The 19,312-nt window shown below is 44.3% G+C and overlaps 1 protein-coding gene across 4 annotated transcripts in view; it reads left to right on the top strand.

Annotated features, from left to right (window-relative positions):
- The window catches only part of LOC143288472 (anaphase-promoting complex subunit 7-like), a 74,079-nt gene that overhangs the window by 10,105 nt on the left and 44,662 nt on the right, over positions 1-19,312 (top strand). For all 4 annotated transcript variants that reach the window (XM_076596998.1, XM_076596997.1, XM_076596996.1 and 1 more), the window contains 5 exons: positions 2,638-2,751; positions 3,926-4,013; positions 4,582-4,677; positions 11,546-11,634; positions 13,339-13,468. In XM_076596998.1, coding sequence (XP_076453113.1) covers positions 2,638-2,751; positions 3,926-4,013; positions 4,582-4,677; positions 11,546-11,634; positions 13,339-13,468 — 517 coding nt within the window. The remainder of the gene's footprint in view (positions 1-2,637; positions 2,752-3,925; positions 4,014-4,581; positions 4,678-11,545; positions 11,635-13,338; positions 13,469-19,312) is intronic.

Raw genomic sequence — 19,312 nt, 5'->3', positions numbered from 1 at the left:
GACTGCAGAAAAGGTCAGAGTGGATGGCTTATAGTCAGTTTGATCAGAAACAGGCAACCAGTGGAGAGACTGAAGGAGAGGAGAAACATGGTCAAATTTAGAAGCTCAGCAAATGAGTCTGGCAGCGTTATTCTGAATTCGTTGGAGTCTGTCTAATAGATATTTGGGAAGGCTGGCCAAAAGAGAGTTGCAGTAATCCAATTTTTAGAGAACCAGAGCGCATACAAGTGTCTTGGTTGCATCGGTTAAGAGATAGTGGCAGATAGAACTGATTCTACATAGTTCCAAATAGGCAACTTTACAGATATTTGAAATGTGCTGTTGGAAGGAAAGAGACTGGTCTAGGATTACACCAAGACTGCGAACAGAAGGAGAAAGTGAAACAGGTGTGCTGTTGATCAGAACAGAGTCAGAAGAGGAAGGATGTTGACGAAACTTCTTTGGACAGGCTATCATAAATTCAGTCTTATCATCATTTAGTTGCAGCTTATTGAGTCATCCAGTCCTTTAGGCCAGCAATGCACTCCTATGTTTGAGTCACCAGTGCATCAGATTCAGCTGTGGAAGTGGACTGATAAAATTGAGTGTCATCTGCAAAGCACTCATGCGACATCACATGATGACTGATGACATCCGACACAGGAGCTGCATACAGCACGAAAAGAACAAAACCGAGGACGGACCCTTATGGGACACCATATTTTAAGGCAGATACACCAGAGTATCTACCATCTACACACACTTTCTGTGTACGATCTGACAGGTAAGACGTGATCCATGCTAGTGCAGTGTCATGAATACCAAAGGAAGTTTTAAGTCTGTTCAAGAGGATAGAGTGGTCGATAGTGTCAAAAGCTGCTGACAAGTCAAGAGAGTGAGAACAGATATATATCTTATCCTCATCAAACCCAGAAAGCAAATCATTCACTATTCTAAGAAGGGCCGTTTCGCAGCTATGACCATGTCTATAAGCTGACTGGTGAGAATTAAGTAAGCTATTTTGTTCCAGATGAGCTAAGAGCTGAGACAACATGATCTCTTCTAGCAGTTTTGATAAAAATGACAGATTAGAGACAGGTCAATAATTTTTCAAACAATTATGATCTAAAGATGGTTTCTTGATGAGTAGACATTCAACAGCAGATTTGAAGTTTTCAGGGAAACAACCAGACAACAAGGAAGAATTGAATACACGAATACATGAATAATACGTGGCAGTATAACATTGATACATTCAACCAACAAAGAAGACGGGACAGGGTCAAGCTCACAGGATTTTGGACAAGTGCTCAGGCACACTTTCTTCACAAAATCTTCAGTAACCGGTTGGAAACAATGTAAAACAGGACCACTGTGCATGCGTTCTTTAATGGGTGAAGAAGGAGACACAACAGGGTCAAGCTTCTCACGAATGCATGCTGTTTTGCCAGTGAAGGAGTCAGAAAACATTTGAAGGAGTTCCTGCATCAAAAATATTGTAGGCAGAGGAGTATTTTTCATTTTGCCTAGTAGATTGTTCATAGCATTGAAAAGCTGTTTGGCTGTGGTCCATGCAAGGATTTTAGAAGAATAGAACTTTGACTTTGCCCTGTCAGCAATGTTTGTTACACTATTCCTGGCTGTCTGAAAAATGGCCCAATTGTCGGTCAAACTAGTGGCACACCAGTGCCTCTCATCTCTCCTCCTCTCCCGCTTGGCCTCCAACAGCTGTGGTACCATAGTGTTATACCAAGGCGACAGGGGATGATTGGAGATCAGGCGCCGAGTCGACGGGGATGCCTGTCGAATACAGTGCACAGGATGGTGGATAGCTGGTCAGCAGTTGGCTCAAAAGAGATATCAGTCAGCAGGTCAGCTTTAAATAAGTCTTAAGTCAATTGTGGTCAGTGTGCACACCCTGTTCACACAGGGAGTGGAAGGTTTGGTGAGGTTCAGATGACACGTCACACTGTGATGGTCAGAGGACAGGGTGTGATCGATGGTGGTAGACTTAAGGATGCAGCCCTCATCTCTTTGCAACACCCATTCGATGATGCGACCACGATTGTGTGTAGGCTCAGTTACAGATTGGTTAAGATTGAACAAACTGACAATTTCAAGTAATTTAGAGGTATAAAACTGTGTGGGTGAATCAAAATGAAAATTAAAGTCACCGACAAAGAGTAGGGAGCCTGGTAAACTGTTAGCGTATTCTAAGAAGTCCGGAAACTGTTCTATGATCATTGTATCAGAAAGTTTATTTTTCTTGTTTGGTGGCGGACGGTAGAGGCAGAACACATTGAGGTGGGAATGTGGCAGCGACAGTGAAAGCTGGGCCAGTTCAAAGGAGGCATGGTTGAAGGGGAAGGCGGTTGTGTGCGTTGTGTGTGGGAGCAGTCTGACATCACAAAGGCGATTCCTCCCCGGCAAGTTGTTGTAACATGAGGGAAGGAGGTGGTAGTGTAGCTAGGGGGAGCGAGATCTTGACACTTAGCTTCATCACCAGTACTGCAAACCCAGAGAGCTCACACACACACACACACACACACACACACACACACATTGCATGATGGTGTGTTGGTCCGTGCATGATGGTGTGTTGGTCCGTGCATGATGGTGAGTTGATCTGTGCAATATGGTGTGTTGATCTGTGCACAGGGAACACCCACTAGCCCTGGTAGCAATGAGGGAGCTGCTGTCTTTGGGGATGCGGGGTACTGATGTCATGTCACTGGTCACCACAGCTCTGCCTCACTTTTCCTCCTGTGACTGGTCAGTACTGGCTGTTGACTGCTTTGTCATTGGTAGTTGTTGATTGTTTAGTAGCTGATTAGTAGTTGTGTTGATAGTTTAGTAGTTAGCTATATAATTGGGAGGAAGGTGGCAGAATGGTTAAGACACTCATCTGCCAATACAGAGAGTCTGTGAGGGTCTGGGTTTGAATCCTGCTCTCGCCCTTTCTCCCAAGTTTGACTGGAAAATCAAACTGAGTATCTTGTCATTTGGATGAGACAATAAACGTGTGCAGTACGCACTAGGTGCACTGAAAAAGAACTATGGACCCCCAAATGTGGAGTTCGGCTGCCTGCATGGCAGGGTGAAAACGGTCATACACGTAAAAGCCCACTCGTGTACATACAAGTGAACATGGGACTTGCAGCCCACGAACGCAGAAGAAGAAGAACAATGGCACTTAGAGTGTTGTCCTCTGGCAAAATTCTGTAGAAAAAATCCACTCTGATAGATACACAACTATATAGGTACACAAATATATATGCATGTACTCAAGGCCTGACTAAGCACATTGGGTTATGCTGCTGGTTTGGCATCTGCCTAGCAGATGTGGTGCAGCATATATGTATGGATTTCTTCAAATGCAGCAAAGCCTCCTTGAGAAACTGACATTGATTGGTTTGTAGTTGTGTTGATGAGTTAGTTGTTGTTTACTGGTTAGTAGTTGTTTGGTAAATAGCTGATGATTGGTTAGTGGTTGTTGTCATTAGCGTTAATTGGTTATTATGTGTTGACTGGTTAATAGTTGTTGAGTTTTGGTTGGTTTGTAGGTGTCGTTTGATGAGGAGCTGTTGATGTTGATGTTGAACTTCTTGATTTGTAATGTCTGTTTTTTCTTTTATTTTAGGGTGATATGTTCTCAAGCATTTTATTTAATGTGTTATTATTTTCTTTTACTGTATATGTTATTGTTATCTTTATAAATGAAGTGCTTGTCTGAGAGTGTTTTAGCGTTTCATTCCAGTGATGTTTTTAGTCACAGTGTATTCCAGAATAATATAGTCTTAATGGTCAGCTTGCGGTTGTGCATGCTTATGTATGTGTCTGTGTGTGTGTGTGGGTGGGTGTGCATATTTGTGAATATGTCATTGCACATGTCTATTTGTGCTGCAGTTAGAAACTGGAAAGACTGAATAGTTGTGCCTGTTTACAGGTTCACATGGCTTGTACGTGCATATGCCCTTATGTCAGTCAAAGATTTTGCGTCAGCTGTCTCCTCCTTCAGGTCTCTGGAGGCAAAGGTAATGTCACTTTTGTTGTGTAATTTGACTGCTTTTATGTAAAAATCAAAAATTAATATAGCAATTATTTGATTTGGTTGAAAATGAATGTTCAGTGATGGATAGGCTGTTCTCTTGGTCTTCCTCAAGGGAGGCAAAGTCGGTGACTGCAACCAGAGCAAGAAATCTGATTGCATTTTTTATGTCATTTTCTTTTCAGTGTTTTCCATATTTGGTATGTCTTCAGCTCACAAATGGCCTTGGCAGTCAGCTGGGCTATTGATGACAAGAAAATGTGAATGAAATGGACTTTTTCCTGTATAATTCCTTGACTAACAGAATACAAGAAACATGATGGAGTGTGGAAGAGAGCAGGAAAGAGAGCAAAAGGAGAGTGGTTAGGGAAGAGAGAGAGACAACAGTTTAGGACTGCATTATCAGTATTTCGGCAGCAGAGAGATTTGGGTTGTCATTGGATAAATGATATCAGATATACCTGCAATTTGTTGATCAAGAAAATTCTGCTGTGTATATATTTCAATATTGTGAGAGTAGTGTGACAAATGAGCAGTGTGATGTCAAATTACAGGGAGGACTGCGAGACAATGTGATTGTTCAGGACGGTCTGGCTGAGGCACTCTTCATGTCAGGACAGTACAGTCAGGCTGCTGTCTCCTTCCAAAGAGTAGGTGACCACTGTCAATACAGGAGAATTGTTTGTTTACTGGCAGTAGAGAGAAAGTTCATATTTATCTGCTGTCAGATGAATATTCACAGCCATGTTACCTTAGGGCAGCAAAGTTAATCTGCTCAAGTCTGCTTCCAGGCATGGGAATTATAAAAAAACACAAAAAAACCTCACAGATTTTCATTGAAGTGATAAATGATTGTCCTTCCAAAATAAAAACTGTTGACAGGAAAAAAAACAACCAGGCATGAGATTTTTCCAACTATAGTCAGATTTCCGACCGAAAATTGGCTCCAGAGGCCATTTTTGAGATTCGCGTAAATCCATTGAGAAAATCGGAGGGGTGGAGGGGGTGGGTGAGGTTTTTTTCCGACCCACGAAGGTTGCACGAACGTTGTCCGACTGATCAACAAGACAGACCCACAGCGTTTGCTAATACCCCATGTTTGGATAAGCGAACCAATTTAGAATAAGTGTTCGTTGCTCCTCTGTCATCATTCAGCTTATCCGTATTCGGTCGCACTCACAGATAGATTCATGAGCATCCCTCCCCCCCTCTCCCCCTCCCCCCCATCCTCCAGCTGGATGACAACGATGGTCATCATCGATCTCGATGGACACACACCACCATTCGGTCGGGATAACAAAACTCGCTCGTGGGCGTCACGACTTGCAAAGATACCGGATTCCGTCGATCGTCTTCAGTCATTGACAAAATGAGAAAACTCACAAAGGATTAGAGGATTTTTGCAGCAGAGATCGATAAAGAAGTGAATAATAAGTGGAACTGGGTCTGGCAAGATGAGATCATGAAAAACAGAAGTGAAGAATAAAAAAATAACTTTACGGGTAGGCGGCGACGCCATTCACAAAATGAACACCGCGGGCAAGGCCAGGTGCGATTGGTGTCAGATTGTATGAGTGCAACTCTTCAGTCTAGGCATGGAAATCTGTTTTCACATTTGCATTAAAAACGGAGTGTCCGTTTTATAGAAGAAAAAAGAAAGAAGAAAAAGTCGATGGGCCGTTCATTATCGTTTACTGATGATCTGTCTAAAATGAAAACGGAATGCTCTTTCGTTTGTTGACCCCTTGAGAGGCGATCCAGTGACTTGTCAGAGCACCAAAATCAAAGTCCGAAAGTTTCTTAACGCACTGTGAAAAGCACGCACACGCGCACATGCACACGCATGCGGTCGATCACACACACACACACACACACACACACGGACATGTGAGCGCGCTCACAATAACACACACACGCACCACAAACAAACTTGCGCGCACGCACAGATACACCAGTGCGCGCGATCTCTATCCCTGTCAAACTACAAGGGCCATGGGTATATCTGTTTGACCCTCTGTTCATTCAGCAAAAGCTGCCAACGTTTGCCACTGTACTATGCACAAGTAACAATGTTGCGATTGAAACAAACTTCGTAGCAATTTATTGATGTCAGTGCCTTTTCTGACACAGCCGAGGCTTCTGTACAGACAGTTCATGGCAAGAGTCAATGTATATTATATTTGCGACCTATAGCCGGCCAGATTACCAAAGTTACACACACACGCACTGGGCACTACGGCACAGACATAGAGCTGAATTGAATGCGCGCGTGCGCGCACACACACACGCACACACACACACACACACTTTGAAAAAAAAATCACATGAATGCATTCACATATACACATACTCTGTTTTGTTTTGTTTTTTATCTCTCTCTCCTTCACACTTGCTCATGTGCACACAATATTATGAGCGCTCACACAATCACACAGAGCTTAATAATATGCACATGCGCGCACACACTCACACACACACACACACTCTCTCTTTCAAGCACACACACACACACACAGAATTGTATTTAAAGCAATGCACATATATGCACACATACAAACTTGCTCTTTTTCCTCCCACCTTCCCCCCTCTCTCTCTGTCCCTTTGTCCCTCTCTCCCTCTTTCTGTCTCTCTCTCTTTCTTGCATATGCACAGAGTTGTATTGAAAACACACACACGCGTGCGGAGAGAGAGATCTATTGAATTTGAAAGCAGTGCATACACATGCACAAATACAACTTGCATTCTTACCTCCTACCATCTCCCCTCTCTTTCTGTCTGCCTCCCTCTCTCTCTTGTTTACAACAGTTGAATTGAAACCACACGTACACACGTGTGTGCGCACTCACGCTCACTTACTGTCTCTCTCTCTTTTTCTCCCCTGAACACACACACACACACACACACACAGAGTCCATGCTGGGGAACTCTCAGCGGATCCGCTATTTTCATCAGAAGAGCAGTTGATTTCAGAGAGAAAAAAGTCACTCCCCAAACCCCCAACCCCTCCTGCAGACTTCACTTTCATGATTTGCTGATGTACCCCTCCCTTCTCTCTTGAGTCTGCTACCAGTGCTGAGGGAAGGGGGGAGAGGAGGGGGGGTGGGGGTATGAAACCACTGTCAATGACTGTGGCAATTTTGGCACCGAGCCAACACTGACCACTAGCTCCGGCTGAGAATCCTTAACTGCTTGAAAGTGATAAAACCAGTCACAGACCCACCCCCTCCTCCCTCCAGTCATTCCACTTCCCCCATTCTTTCCACAACCAACACACATGCATGTCAGTGGACCAGAGACTACAGCTGAATAGACCAGATGGTCAGTTATATTGGCACGGTGCAAACTTGTGTGCTAATAACATTTTCCTTGAAAACAGACACACACACACACACACACACACACACACACACACACACACACACACACACACACACACACACACACACTCACTCACTCACTCACTCACACAAGGAGTTTAACACAGAGAGAGTTGTATTTAAAGCAGTGCACATACATGAACTCTTTCCTCCCATGTCCAGCCCAACCCCTATTCTCAATCTCTTTGTCTGTCTCTCTTTCTCATACACACAGAGAGTTGCATTGAAAACACACACACACACACACACACACACACACATGAGAAACGATTTTGAAAATCATGCCCCCAAGGCTGACTTTACAGGTTTGGAAGCAAAAACACTTCAGTTTAGGAAGAATTGGACTGATTATTTGTCTTCTGTGGGTTGGAATACCTCAGCAGCATTGGTGGCCTGCAAGTGCAGATTTCATGGTTTGAAATTGAGAAAAACCTTCAGCTTCAGGGGGCTTCACCCCCAGATCCCCACCAGGGGCGTTGCTCCATGGACCCCCACTGGGGGCCTTCTGCGGCCCCCTCCTTTCAGACTCAATCACAATTTCCCAATCTCATGCCTGACAACAGAACACACAGGTATGCACACACACATGCATACACACACACACACACACTTACACACATACGCACACACACACACACTTACACACACACACACACACACACACACACACACACACTCTCTCTCTCTCTCTCTCTCTCTCTCACAGACACACACATCCACACTCGCAGACACAGACAGACACACAGATAGGCAGACAGACACACGCACACACACACGCATACGCACACTCTCTGTTGAATCATCTAAGCATCAGATACCCATGAAAAATTAGGTGCTTTGTACATGCTGCTGTCGCCTGTCTCAGTCACTTGAGCATACAGTTTGGTGTCATATACTGTACCATGTCAAACTGATGCAAACTAGGCCTATCGGTTTGCTCTGCTTGGCCAAATTTCACATGGCTAACAGTGAAAAGACGAGTTCCTGGCTAAGAAGCAAGACCCCGAGGTCCCTTCCCCCTCTCTGAGGGTCAGACCTTTGTCTGATATTCTTGCCCAAGATGATGAGGACAGGCATCTCTGCCCTGTTCGGTGTCTCAAATACTATTGGGATAGGTCTCGCCATAGGCGTTCTCCTCAGAGACGTCTTCTCATCTCCCTCAGTGAGAATTACAAGACATCGCTGCAGGCACCATTTCCTGCTGGGTTTCCCAAGTCATTCTTTTCACCAGATGTTTACTCAACGGCAGACTATAATGTTGAACTTTGCACTTGCCTCAGTACCGAGACGACATGGCTTTGATAATGCGTATGGGTTGTTGCTTTGGGGATCATTATCACTAATGCCTAAATTTGTACAAATATTTAATTGCACAGTTCTGACATCAAACAAATAAGCATTAATTCAGAACTCATTGGTACATAATTTTCTATGTCAAAATTGATGCAGACTCGACAAAGCAGAATGAAATGAATAGAAACTTATTAAATAAAAGGTAAATCAAGGCTTAGAACACAAAATGAGCACCTTTACCTAGATACCAGGAGAATCTGCTTGGTTTGATCAGAATCTCCACCCCCTCCCTCTCTTTTTCTCTGTGCACTATATTTGTAATTTCCTCTCTAATCTGTCTGTCTCTTTCCTATTCCTTTCTTTTCTTCTGTGCCATGTAAGAAAAAAAAGAGCTCATGACATTCCCATCCTGACTCTTAGTCAAAATGCTTAAAAGTCTAAGGCAAAGAGAAAGAGAAAAGCTTTGATTCTAGCTGATAGATAAATGTAAGACATTTCAACTTATTACATCAGTGACACAGATCATGGCCCATATACCATGTGGGGTGTATGCAGAGTGTTTCGGTTTGATTCCTTTTTGTGATGGAAAACGCTAGTGATGCAACATGCAGAGAAACATTAGATGATGGTTCCAGTGCAAACAAATGATACTGGTTATCAGCAGTCATGGAGGTGAAAAAACAGAAGTGGGTTAACCGGGAAGAGTTGATCGGCTCATGATTTTGTAAGGTGGATGCCAGGTGAGCAGAATGGTGCATTGTCTACAGCAAACATGTATTGTATTCCAGTTGGGGACTTTAGTCACTGACAGATCATCTCTTTGAAAAGAAATATGTTCAGCAGTGCACAGCTCTAGAAAATAATCAGTATGTGCATATGATATGTACATGTGATTTACCAAGCACAACCTATTGTTTGTGACATTGGGAATGAAAATCATTTATTACATTAGTAATCTTTTAAACCGGAAAACAACCTTGGAATAGATTGCACATATTTCCATACTTTTAGAAATTTTCTCTGGGTAAACATGCCCACAAAACGCCCTAGTTCTCAGTGTTTTTTCTCTGAAAGAATTCCCATTCCTGGATATATGTGTTAGCAATATAGCAGAGTTTCTTTGTAAACTCTTTTTCCGGAGAAAATGTGTGGTTCAGCAGTAGATTTTAACTGTTAGTGCCAAAAAAATTTGTATATGATAAAAGTGCTCCCCCCTTGCCACAAAAGTATGAGGAATCAGGAGTATTAGATTTAAAAAGATTGAGCACAAAAACCATAGGAGATACAAAGAAACTGAATGCTTTTTATGAAGGAAATGACTGAGGATTCTGAATCTGGGCTTTTTTCCTAATTATTTTGATTATAGATAATTGTTCAGTCATTTCAAAGTCAAGATATTTTTTGTGCGGCAAGAAAGTCTATTTTCATGGCCACAGAATGACATCCAAAATGAAAACAAACAAAATACAGATGGGAATGACATCCTTATTGTTGGATTATACCCACATATGAGAATATAACAAGTTTTAAGTTTGTAATAACAATCACAACTTTTGAAGACATAAATGAATAACTGTCCCCGCGATGACAAATGTTGGTTCTATCAACATAAAGGGTCAATCATTTCTCACAAACCAACAATCAAGCTATGTGACACCAAAGAACTTTCCCCCACTGACGGAGAGACTCTTTCATGACACTCACTCAGTTCATGCTGCACGTGGGCCGACAAAAATAAATTCTGTGCTGTGCATGCTGATTTGTTTCCTCTGCAAACAAGTCTGTTAAAAGTGTTTTTTTTTGGGTTTTTTATCAGTGACAAAGGCATGAATAGCTAAGATACATTTTTCCTTTCTTTAATATTTTCAGCCTGTTTTTTTTGTGTGTGAAAATCATGGATTACTGACTGTTGTCCTAAAGGCAGAAGTAATCAGTGACAGCAACAGTTTTCTGACATTGACAGCCATGTCCCTTCCACACCCTCTAACCAGCCTAGGACCTATCCTTTTATTCCACTCCTTTCCCTCTCCTTTCCCCCTTCCAAACTACACCACATAACCACCAATATCTCTGTCTGTCACTGTTACCTGCTCAAGAATTATGTCTGCTATGATAGATGAGACTGACAGTCTTCAGATGTTGATGTTAGTTGTCTGTCTCCATAACCTTCATGTTCAGTGAATCATCCGACAAGAGAGATCCATCTCTGTTATTATACATATATCCATAATCATTTGCTTTGCCTGCAGAGTTGTGTGAACCTTCTGGCTGGGACCACTGTCATTGCTGGACAAAGATTATGATGCCTTTTTTTGCATATTAGGCAAACCCCATTTACTTGCTGGCTCCTTGTCCAGTTAGCAAATCATTATCAAGAAGAAAGGGGTCTTCCACCTGAAGTATGCTTATTTAGATTGTATTTTCATAATCCAGACTCATCAGACTAACCATCCACAGTATGTTTATGTTCATTGAACAAAACTCTGATGCAGAATGGCAGTGGACGTCTTAGGAGATTATGGCAACAGTTTGTGCAGGATGTCAGCTGATGTCCTGTGGGTACTCAATAGGTTAAGCTTTATTGTTAAAAAGAACTGCTGCTAAATGATTGTATTCATTAGCAGTTGAGTGAAAGTTAATAATTTTAAAGATCTGGTCTTAAAAGAAATGTGTTTATTAGTAGCAGTATTAAACATTTAATGGCTATAAAGATCTTCCAAATGGTTTATCCTTGTTAACAATGATGTAAAAAGTAAAGTTCTTCTTTACATAAGTCTGTCGCTTAAGGATACAGGTTTCTTAGAAGGAAATCTGTTTGACACCCACTTTTGTTTGTATTGGTGGACAGATCAGAGCCTTGGACCCATTACACTTAAACAACATGGATCTCTATGCCTTCCTGCTGTCCAGAGACAAACGCACGAAGGACCTGCAGACGTAAGGGGTTGTGAATGTGTGTGTATGTGTGTGTGATGCTTTTTCAGGGATTTCCTGGATTTACTCATTTAGAGAAAGTGGGAAACAGGTACTTATTTAAGAGATTTATGCCACTGCAATTCATTACAATACACTGATATTATTATCGTGCACAGAATTGATGTGAGAAGTTGTCTGTGGCCTTGTTGACACTTTAAGGTGCCATCTCTGGTGACACTCAGGTGTAAAACAAGTGAGTTTGGGGTCAAACAGATCACATGCAAGTACATACCACATACAGGACTTTGTATTCCTTGCAGAAAGTGCACATCATGTAGGTACTCGCCGCACAGTGCCTCACATGTATCTCAGTGCCACACTGCTGGTCATATCCATGAACAAGAGAGGTAAGGCCTTCAAAACTCATTTGTGATATGCACTTTATCCAATAAAGGAATAATGATGGGGAAAAGAGACAGAAATTGTTTAAAGATGTGTTCATTATTAAATATTTTGAATCTGAAAACAAAACAAAAAAACCCAAAACAAAACAAGATAGAAAATAAAAGTGTTGGATCAAGTTACACTCAAAAACAAGATTTACCACAAGACCAAAGGGCGTCAGACCAGTGTTATCCAAAATTGATATTTACAGTTATGCAATGAATTCACCTGTCTACAGGGACATTTTTCAGACAGCCAGGAATTGTGTAACAGACATTATTACCACTGCAAAGTCTAAGTTTTACCTGTCTAAAATCCGGCATGCACCACAGCCAAACAGTTATTCAGTGCTAGGAAAAACCTACTTGGAAAAGTGAATAACACTACTCCCCCTAAAATATTTTTGGTGCAGGAACTCCCTCAAAAATTTTCTGACTTTTACACTGGTAAAATATTGTGCATTTGTGAGAAGCTTGACTCTTGTACCTCCTTCACCCATTAAAGAACGCAAGTACAGTAGTCCTGTTTAGCATTGTTTTCACCCAGTTACTGACGAGTTTGTGAAGAAAGTGTGTCTGAGCGCTTGTCCGAAATCCTGTGAGTTTGACTCTGTCCCATCCTCTGAAATCCTGTGAGTTTGACCCTGTCCCATCCTCTTCGTTGGATGAATGTATTGATGTTCTACTGCCACATATTACTCATGTCATCAGTTCTTCTGTATTGTCTGGTTGTTTACCTGATATCTTCAAATCTGCTGTTGTACATCCACTCATCAAGAAACCATCTTTGGATCATGATTGTTTGAGAAATTATCGACCTGTCACCAGTCTGTCATTTCCCAGGTCAACATGTACAGACCTGCTAGTGCCTGAACCCCTTTGTATGTATACGCATGCAGAAATTGAAATATGCACATTAAAGATGTCAGTGGTTGGTGGGTTATGGAAATTAGAACATACCTAGCATGCACACCCTCGAAAATGGAGTATGGCTGCTTACATGGTGGGGTAAATAAAAAAACCCCAGTCATATACATAAACTGTTACATGTCTGTAAGAGTGTGTATGTGTGTGCAACTGAAACCTGACTGAATAACACAGGGAACGAATGATCAGTGCTCAAAGGCAGCTGACTGTCAGCTCTACCCAGGCAGACAGCTTGTTGTGCAAATGACTGTGTTTGTAAAGTACTTTGAGCTTGGTCTCTGACTGAGGTTAGGCACTACATAAGTATCATTATCATTCATTTATTCATCATCACTGACTGGAATGGCATGTGCAGGCTGTCACAACAGCTGATGGAGGTGAACGAGCAGGCAGTGGAACCGTGGGTGTGCATGGGATACTACTCCCTCAACAGCATCAACAAACACAACGAGCGTCTGGTGCGCACTGTCTACTGTGCACAGAAGGTGGGTACCTGTGTTACAAGTGGTCAGACAGACAGTGGGGTGACAGTTACTTGTCACACATGAAAGAAGTATACAAGTTAACAAATGTTTTGCTGTATTGTGTGAAATGGTTTGGGGACAGAGGCCCTGGGGTCTGGATAGGCCAGTTTTGAGTGCAACAACTGAGTGGTTGTTAAAGTGTTGAACTTTGAATCTGAGGGTCCTGGGTTTGAATCACAGTCATGGCACTTGGTGGGTAAAAGGTGAGATTTTTTTTTATCCTGGGTCAACAGATGTGTAGACCTGTTAGTGCCTGAAATCCCTTTGCGTGTATACACATGCAGAAGATCAGATACACACATTAAAGATCCTGTAATTCATGTAAGAGCTTGATAGGTTATGGAAACAACAACATACCCGGCATGCACAGCCCACCCCACCCACCCTCCATGAAAACAAGAGTATGACTGTCTATATGGTGAGAGTAAAAATGGTAATACACGTGAAAGCCCACTTGTGCACTATACCAGTGAATGCGGGAGTTGCAGCCCATGAAGAAGAAGTTGTTAGAATCTAAAGACTGAGAAACAGGGATTTTCCTGGATGACTTCAATGGAATTTATTTGAAGTTCTTTACACCACATGTGAATTTCTCTTGCATTCTGTATTCTTCATCATGACAATCATGTATGGAGACATGAAGAATGATATTTGAATGAACAGAAAGTGTGGTGGTTAATTCCATTGAAATAATGCTGTTGAAACACCTTATGCAGTTGACTTGAAAAATGCTTCTCTCTGCAATGTGTATTGGATTTTTTAAATGCACAACTTTAATATTTTTCTTTCATACACAGTATAAATGATTGAAAATAAAAATAGTCCATAAATCATTTGGACATATTGCAATTTAAAAAAAAAAAAATCAGAACAAGCACATAAATGATTGAAAATAAAAATAGTCCATAAATCATTTGGACATAATGCAATTTAAAAAAAAAAAAATCAGAACAAGCACAGTATCCACCCTTGGCCAGACCAAAGATTAATGTTGAACATGAAGGATAGCACAGTGCTAGCTGTCCAGGGTCAGGTCAGGTCATTAGATCCGCTACTGGTAACCTGTAATCCAGTACAACCTGTTCAGGGTCGGGTTGCCGGCGACTAAACCAGCACTCCCACCGCTCCCTTCCAGGACTGGTGAGGTGGGTGGCTAGACACCCTTATGGAGATCCATAAAGGGGCGTTTGCTCCGGAGAGCCACTGACGGCCAACTAGCTCCACCGTGCTGTGTGCATGCCACACGCAGTTGGCCCCCGGGGTGTGTCTACCCATGCATGCGAAGTCTGGATCCGGCAGAATCTGCGGAAGAAACCTATCGGTTCAACGGAGAGGAAGACGGTTACAGCAACACATTGTGGAGTGCAGAGAGCAAGATGAGACACGAAAGGATATCTTGGTCATCCACTGCATCCGTGCTCATCCTCCAGTCGTCTCGACTTAGTCTTGCCACTGGAAATTGGTGGACCCGGACGAGAGAGTGAGGTCGATGTTGCGCAACTCCTCCTCACTTTAAACAAACTCATCGCGCAAGTCATCAGTCATCCAAAATGACCTTTCATCCTTCATCATTTCATCACCCCCAAGTCCTGTGGCAACAGGCGAGCGACGAAACGACAGGTGTAGGTACACTGGCAGTCGCAGCCGCAGACCTGCACGCAGGCGGCTCAGGCCATAGGGTCGTTCTTCGTCGACAGGAGCAGCGATGGAGCTCGGCAGCCGTCTGAGCATCTGAGCAGCCCTCTTTGGGAATGCACCGCGGCTGGCGGGGACCCTACATCAGCGGTCGAAACAAGAAAGAAAAGAAAAAAACAAGGATCGTTCCTCTCACCATTGGTGCTTGGAACATAAGGACTCTCCTCGACAGAGATAACGTGGACAGACCCCAAAGGAGAACGGCACTAGTTGCATCCGAACTCGCCAGATACAACATTGACATCGCAGCCTTGAGTGAGACTCAGCTTGCAGGCGAAGGCGAGCTCTGTGAACAGGGATCTGGTTACACCTTCTTCTGGAGTGGACGAGGAAGCGAAGAGCGACGTGAGGCTGGCGTTGGTTTTGCAGTAAAAACAGCACTTGTCAGCAAGCTAGCTGGAATCCCAAAGGGAGTCAACGATAGGCTTATGACCATGAAACTCCCACTGGCATCTGGCCAGAAGCACCTCACCATTGTCAGTGTCTACGCCCCAACCATGACCAACCCGGATGAAGTGAAGGCGAAGTTCTACGAGGACCTTCACTCTGTCATTGCTGCTATCCCTAAAGCAGATAAGCTCATCATTCTTGGGGACTTCAGTGCTAGAGTTGGCTCTGACTACATCTCCTGGGATGGAGTGATTGGAAAGCACGGTGTGGGCCACTGCAACCCAAATGGATTGCTTTTGCTTCAGACCTGTGCAGAGCACGAACTGTTGATAACCAACACAATTTTCTGCCTCCCTACCCGTAACAGGACGTCATGGATGCACCCTCGCTCAAAGCATTGGCATCTCATCGATTATGTCATCGTCAGGAAAAGGGATAGGCAAGATGTACGTGTAACAAAGACCATGTGCGGCGCCATGAGTGTTGGACAGACCATCGCCTTGTAGTCTCGAAGCTGAATATTCGAATCCAGCCCAAGAGACGCCCCCAAGGCCAGAAGGCTCCAAAACGGCTCAACATCGCTAAGCTGAAAAACATCACCATCAAACAGTCCTTTGTGGAGCTGCTGGAAGATCGTCTGGAATCCGCCTCTCTGGACAACCAGAATGTGGAGTCTGACTGGAGGACCCTGCGTGAGCTGATCTATAGTACAGCTTCAGAGACCCTGGGACCCATGACCAGAAAGCACAAAGACTGGTTTGATGAAAACTGTGATGAAATCAAGCAGCTTCTGGATGAGAAACGCCGTCTGCATCAAGCCTACCTGAGCAACCCAAAGTCCACATCAAAAAAGGATGCATACAATGCCATCCGCAGGACTGTTCAGCAAAAGTTACGCCAGATGCAGGATAAGTGGCTGAGTGACAAAGCTGATGAGATCCAGGGATATGCAGACAGGCACGATATGAAGAGGTTCTATGATGCCTTAAAAGAAGTCTACGGGCCCCACATCCTCAGGATCATCCCCCCTCCTCAGTGCAGAGGGGAATACCTTGATCACCGAGAAGGAGAAAATTCTCGAACGCTGGGCTGAGCACTTCAACAGTGTCTTAAATCGCCCTTCCTTCATAAATGATGAAGCCATAGACCGTCTCCCACAAGTCCCCATCAACGAATCACTGGACGATCCGCCAACACCTCTTGAGACCCAGAAAGCAATCCGTCTGCTATCCAGTGGCAAAGCACCTGGCTCAGACTCCATACCAGCAGAGGTCTACAAGGATGGAGGCGCTGTGCTGACTGAGAAGCTCCATGAGCTGTACTCACTCGTGTGGAAAGAAGAGACGATCCCCCAGGATTTCAAAGACGCATCTATCATTCACTTGTACAAGCGAAAGGGGAACCGGCAAGCCTGTGATAACCATCGGGGCATTTCCTTGCTCTCCATCGCAGGCAAGATACTTGCCAGAATCCTACTAAACCGCCTCACAGCACACCTTGACCAAGGTCATTTGCCTGAGAGCCAATGTGGATTCCGGAAAGAGCGCGGAACCACCGACATGGTGTTTGCTGCAAGGCAGCTGCAAGAGAAATGTCAGGAGCAAAATGCTGATCTGTTCTCCACCTATGTCGACCTCACTAAGGCCTTCGACACCGTGAGTAGAGAGGGACTGTGGAAGATCATGGCCAAGTACGGATGCCCTCGGAAATTTATTTCCTTGGTCAGCCAATTCCATGAAGGCATGCAGGCTCGAGTCCAGGGCAATGGCGAAACATCTGCTCCTTTTGCTGTCACAAATGGTGTCAAGCAAGGCTGCGTCTTGGCTCCAACGCTGTTCAGCCTCATGTTCTCTGCAATGCTTACTGATGCCTTCAGAGATGGCAATGTTCGAATCAGCCTAAAGTATCGAACAGATGGCAAGCTGTTTAACCTCAGAAGGCTTCAAGCAAAAACGAAAGTCATGACAGACATCATCAGAGACTTTTTGTTTGCTGATGATTGTGCCCTCAACGCTGGATCTGAAGCTGACATGCAACTCAGCGTCGACAAGTTTGCCACTGCCAGCAGGAACTTCGGCCTTACCATCAGCACGAGGAAAACTGAAGTTCTCCATCAGCCAGCCCCAGGGAAACCCCACGCTGAGCCCAACATCACAGTCAATGGTCAGAGACTCAGTGCGGTGGAGCGGTTCACATACCTTGGCAGCACACTGTCACGAAATGTGACAATTGACAATGAAGTGAACGTCAGGATTGCAAGAGCAAGCGCAACTTTTGGTAGACTCAATGCAAATGTCTGGAACAGAAGAGGCATTAGTCTTGAGACCAAGCTAAAGGTCTACAGAGCAGTAGTTCTCCCCACACTACTGTACGCCTGCGAAATTTGGACAGTGTACCAACGACATGCCAAGAAGCTGAACCACTTCCACACAACATGCCTCAGGAAGCTACTGAACATCAAGTGGCAAGACAGGACCCCAGACACAGAGGTGCTCGCAAAAGCCACCCTTCCCAGCATCTTCACCATCCTGATGCAGTCCCAGCTTCGCTGGGCTGGACACGTGGCACGCATGCCAGACCATCGGCTGCCCAAAAGGCTCTTCTATGGCGAGCTGCAACAAGGGAAGAGATCACACGGAGGTCAGAAGAAGCGCTTCAGAGATACTCTGAAAGTCTCTCTGAAAGCGTTTGATATCAACCCTGACTCCTGGGAGGAATCTGCAGTGGACCGTGACAAATGGCGCGCTGCTGTGCACAAAGGCGCCAAGTTGTGCGAGGCCAACAGGATTGCTGCAGCTGTTCAGAAGAGGCAGGCCAGAAAGTCACGGGCAAACAAGCTCCCTGACAATGGTATGCCTGTCTTTGTCTGCCCCAACTGTCAGCGAACATTTCGTGCGCAGATTGGACTATTCAGCCATCTGCGCATTCACAGATAGATTCATGAGCATCCTCCCCCCCACCCCACCACCACCCTCCCCCCATCCCCCAGCTGGATGACAACAATGGTCATCATCGATCTCGATGGACACACCACCAGTAATAGAGGGTGATCAGAAGAAACCAGTGTGGACTCCGGAGTACCCCAGGGAACATGTCTCGGCCCTCTCCTCTTCCTGTGTCACATTAACGATCTGCCAGACACTGTCAAGTCACAGGTCCGTCTGTTCGCTGACGACTGCCTCTTATACCGCGAAATAAACACCTTTCAAGACCACCTACAACTTCAAAACGACCTCTGCCTACTTGAAACCTGGGCCTCTGACTGAGGCATGAAATTCAACCCAAAGAAATGCTATATCCTCAGCATCCAACAGTCCTCCAACTACTCCCTCTGTAATACCCCGCTTCAACATGTTTCCTCCAACCCATACCTCGGCATCATCTTTTCCAATGACCTGAAGTGGGGCACCCACATTGCCAACATCTCGAAGAAAGCAAACAACACCTTAGGCTTTCTCCGCAGAAACCTGCGCTTCTTTCCTCAACACTGCAAGAAAAACGCATATCTAGCCCTCATCCGCCCACTCTTAGAGTATTGATGCATCACCTGGTCCCCATACTTACAAGAAGATATAAACCAACTAGAAAAAATCCAATGCCTCTCAGCTAGGTTTATTACTGGCGACTACACCACAAGAACCCCCGGTGCCATCACCAATATGTTATCTACCCTGCAGCTGCCAACACTACAGAAACGTAGAAGTGATCTGCGCCTAACTT

Source organism: Babylonia areolata, chromosome 12 (assembly GCF_041734735.1).
Source record: "Babylonia areolata isolate BAREFJ2019XMU chromosome 12, ASM4173473v1, whole genome shotgun sequence".
NCBI lineage: Eukaryota > Metazoa > Mollusca > Gastropoda > Neogastropoda > Buccinidae > Babylonia > Babylonia areolata.
This window is presented reverse-complemented; position numbering and strand designations above follow the sequence as displayed.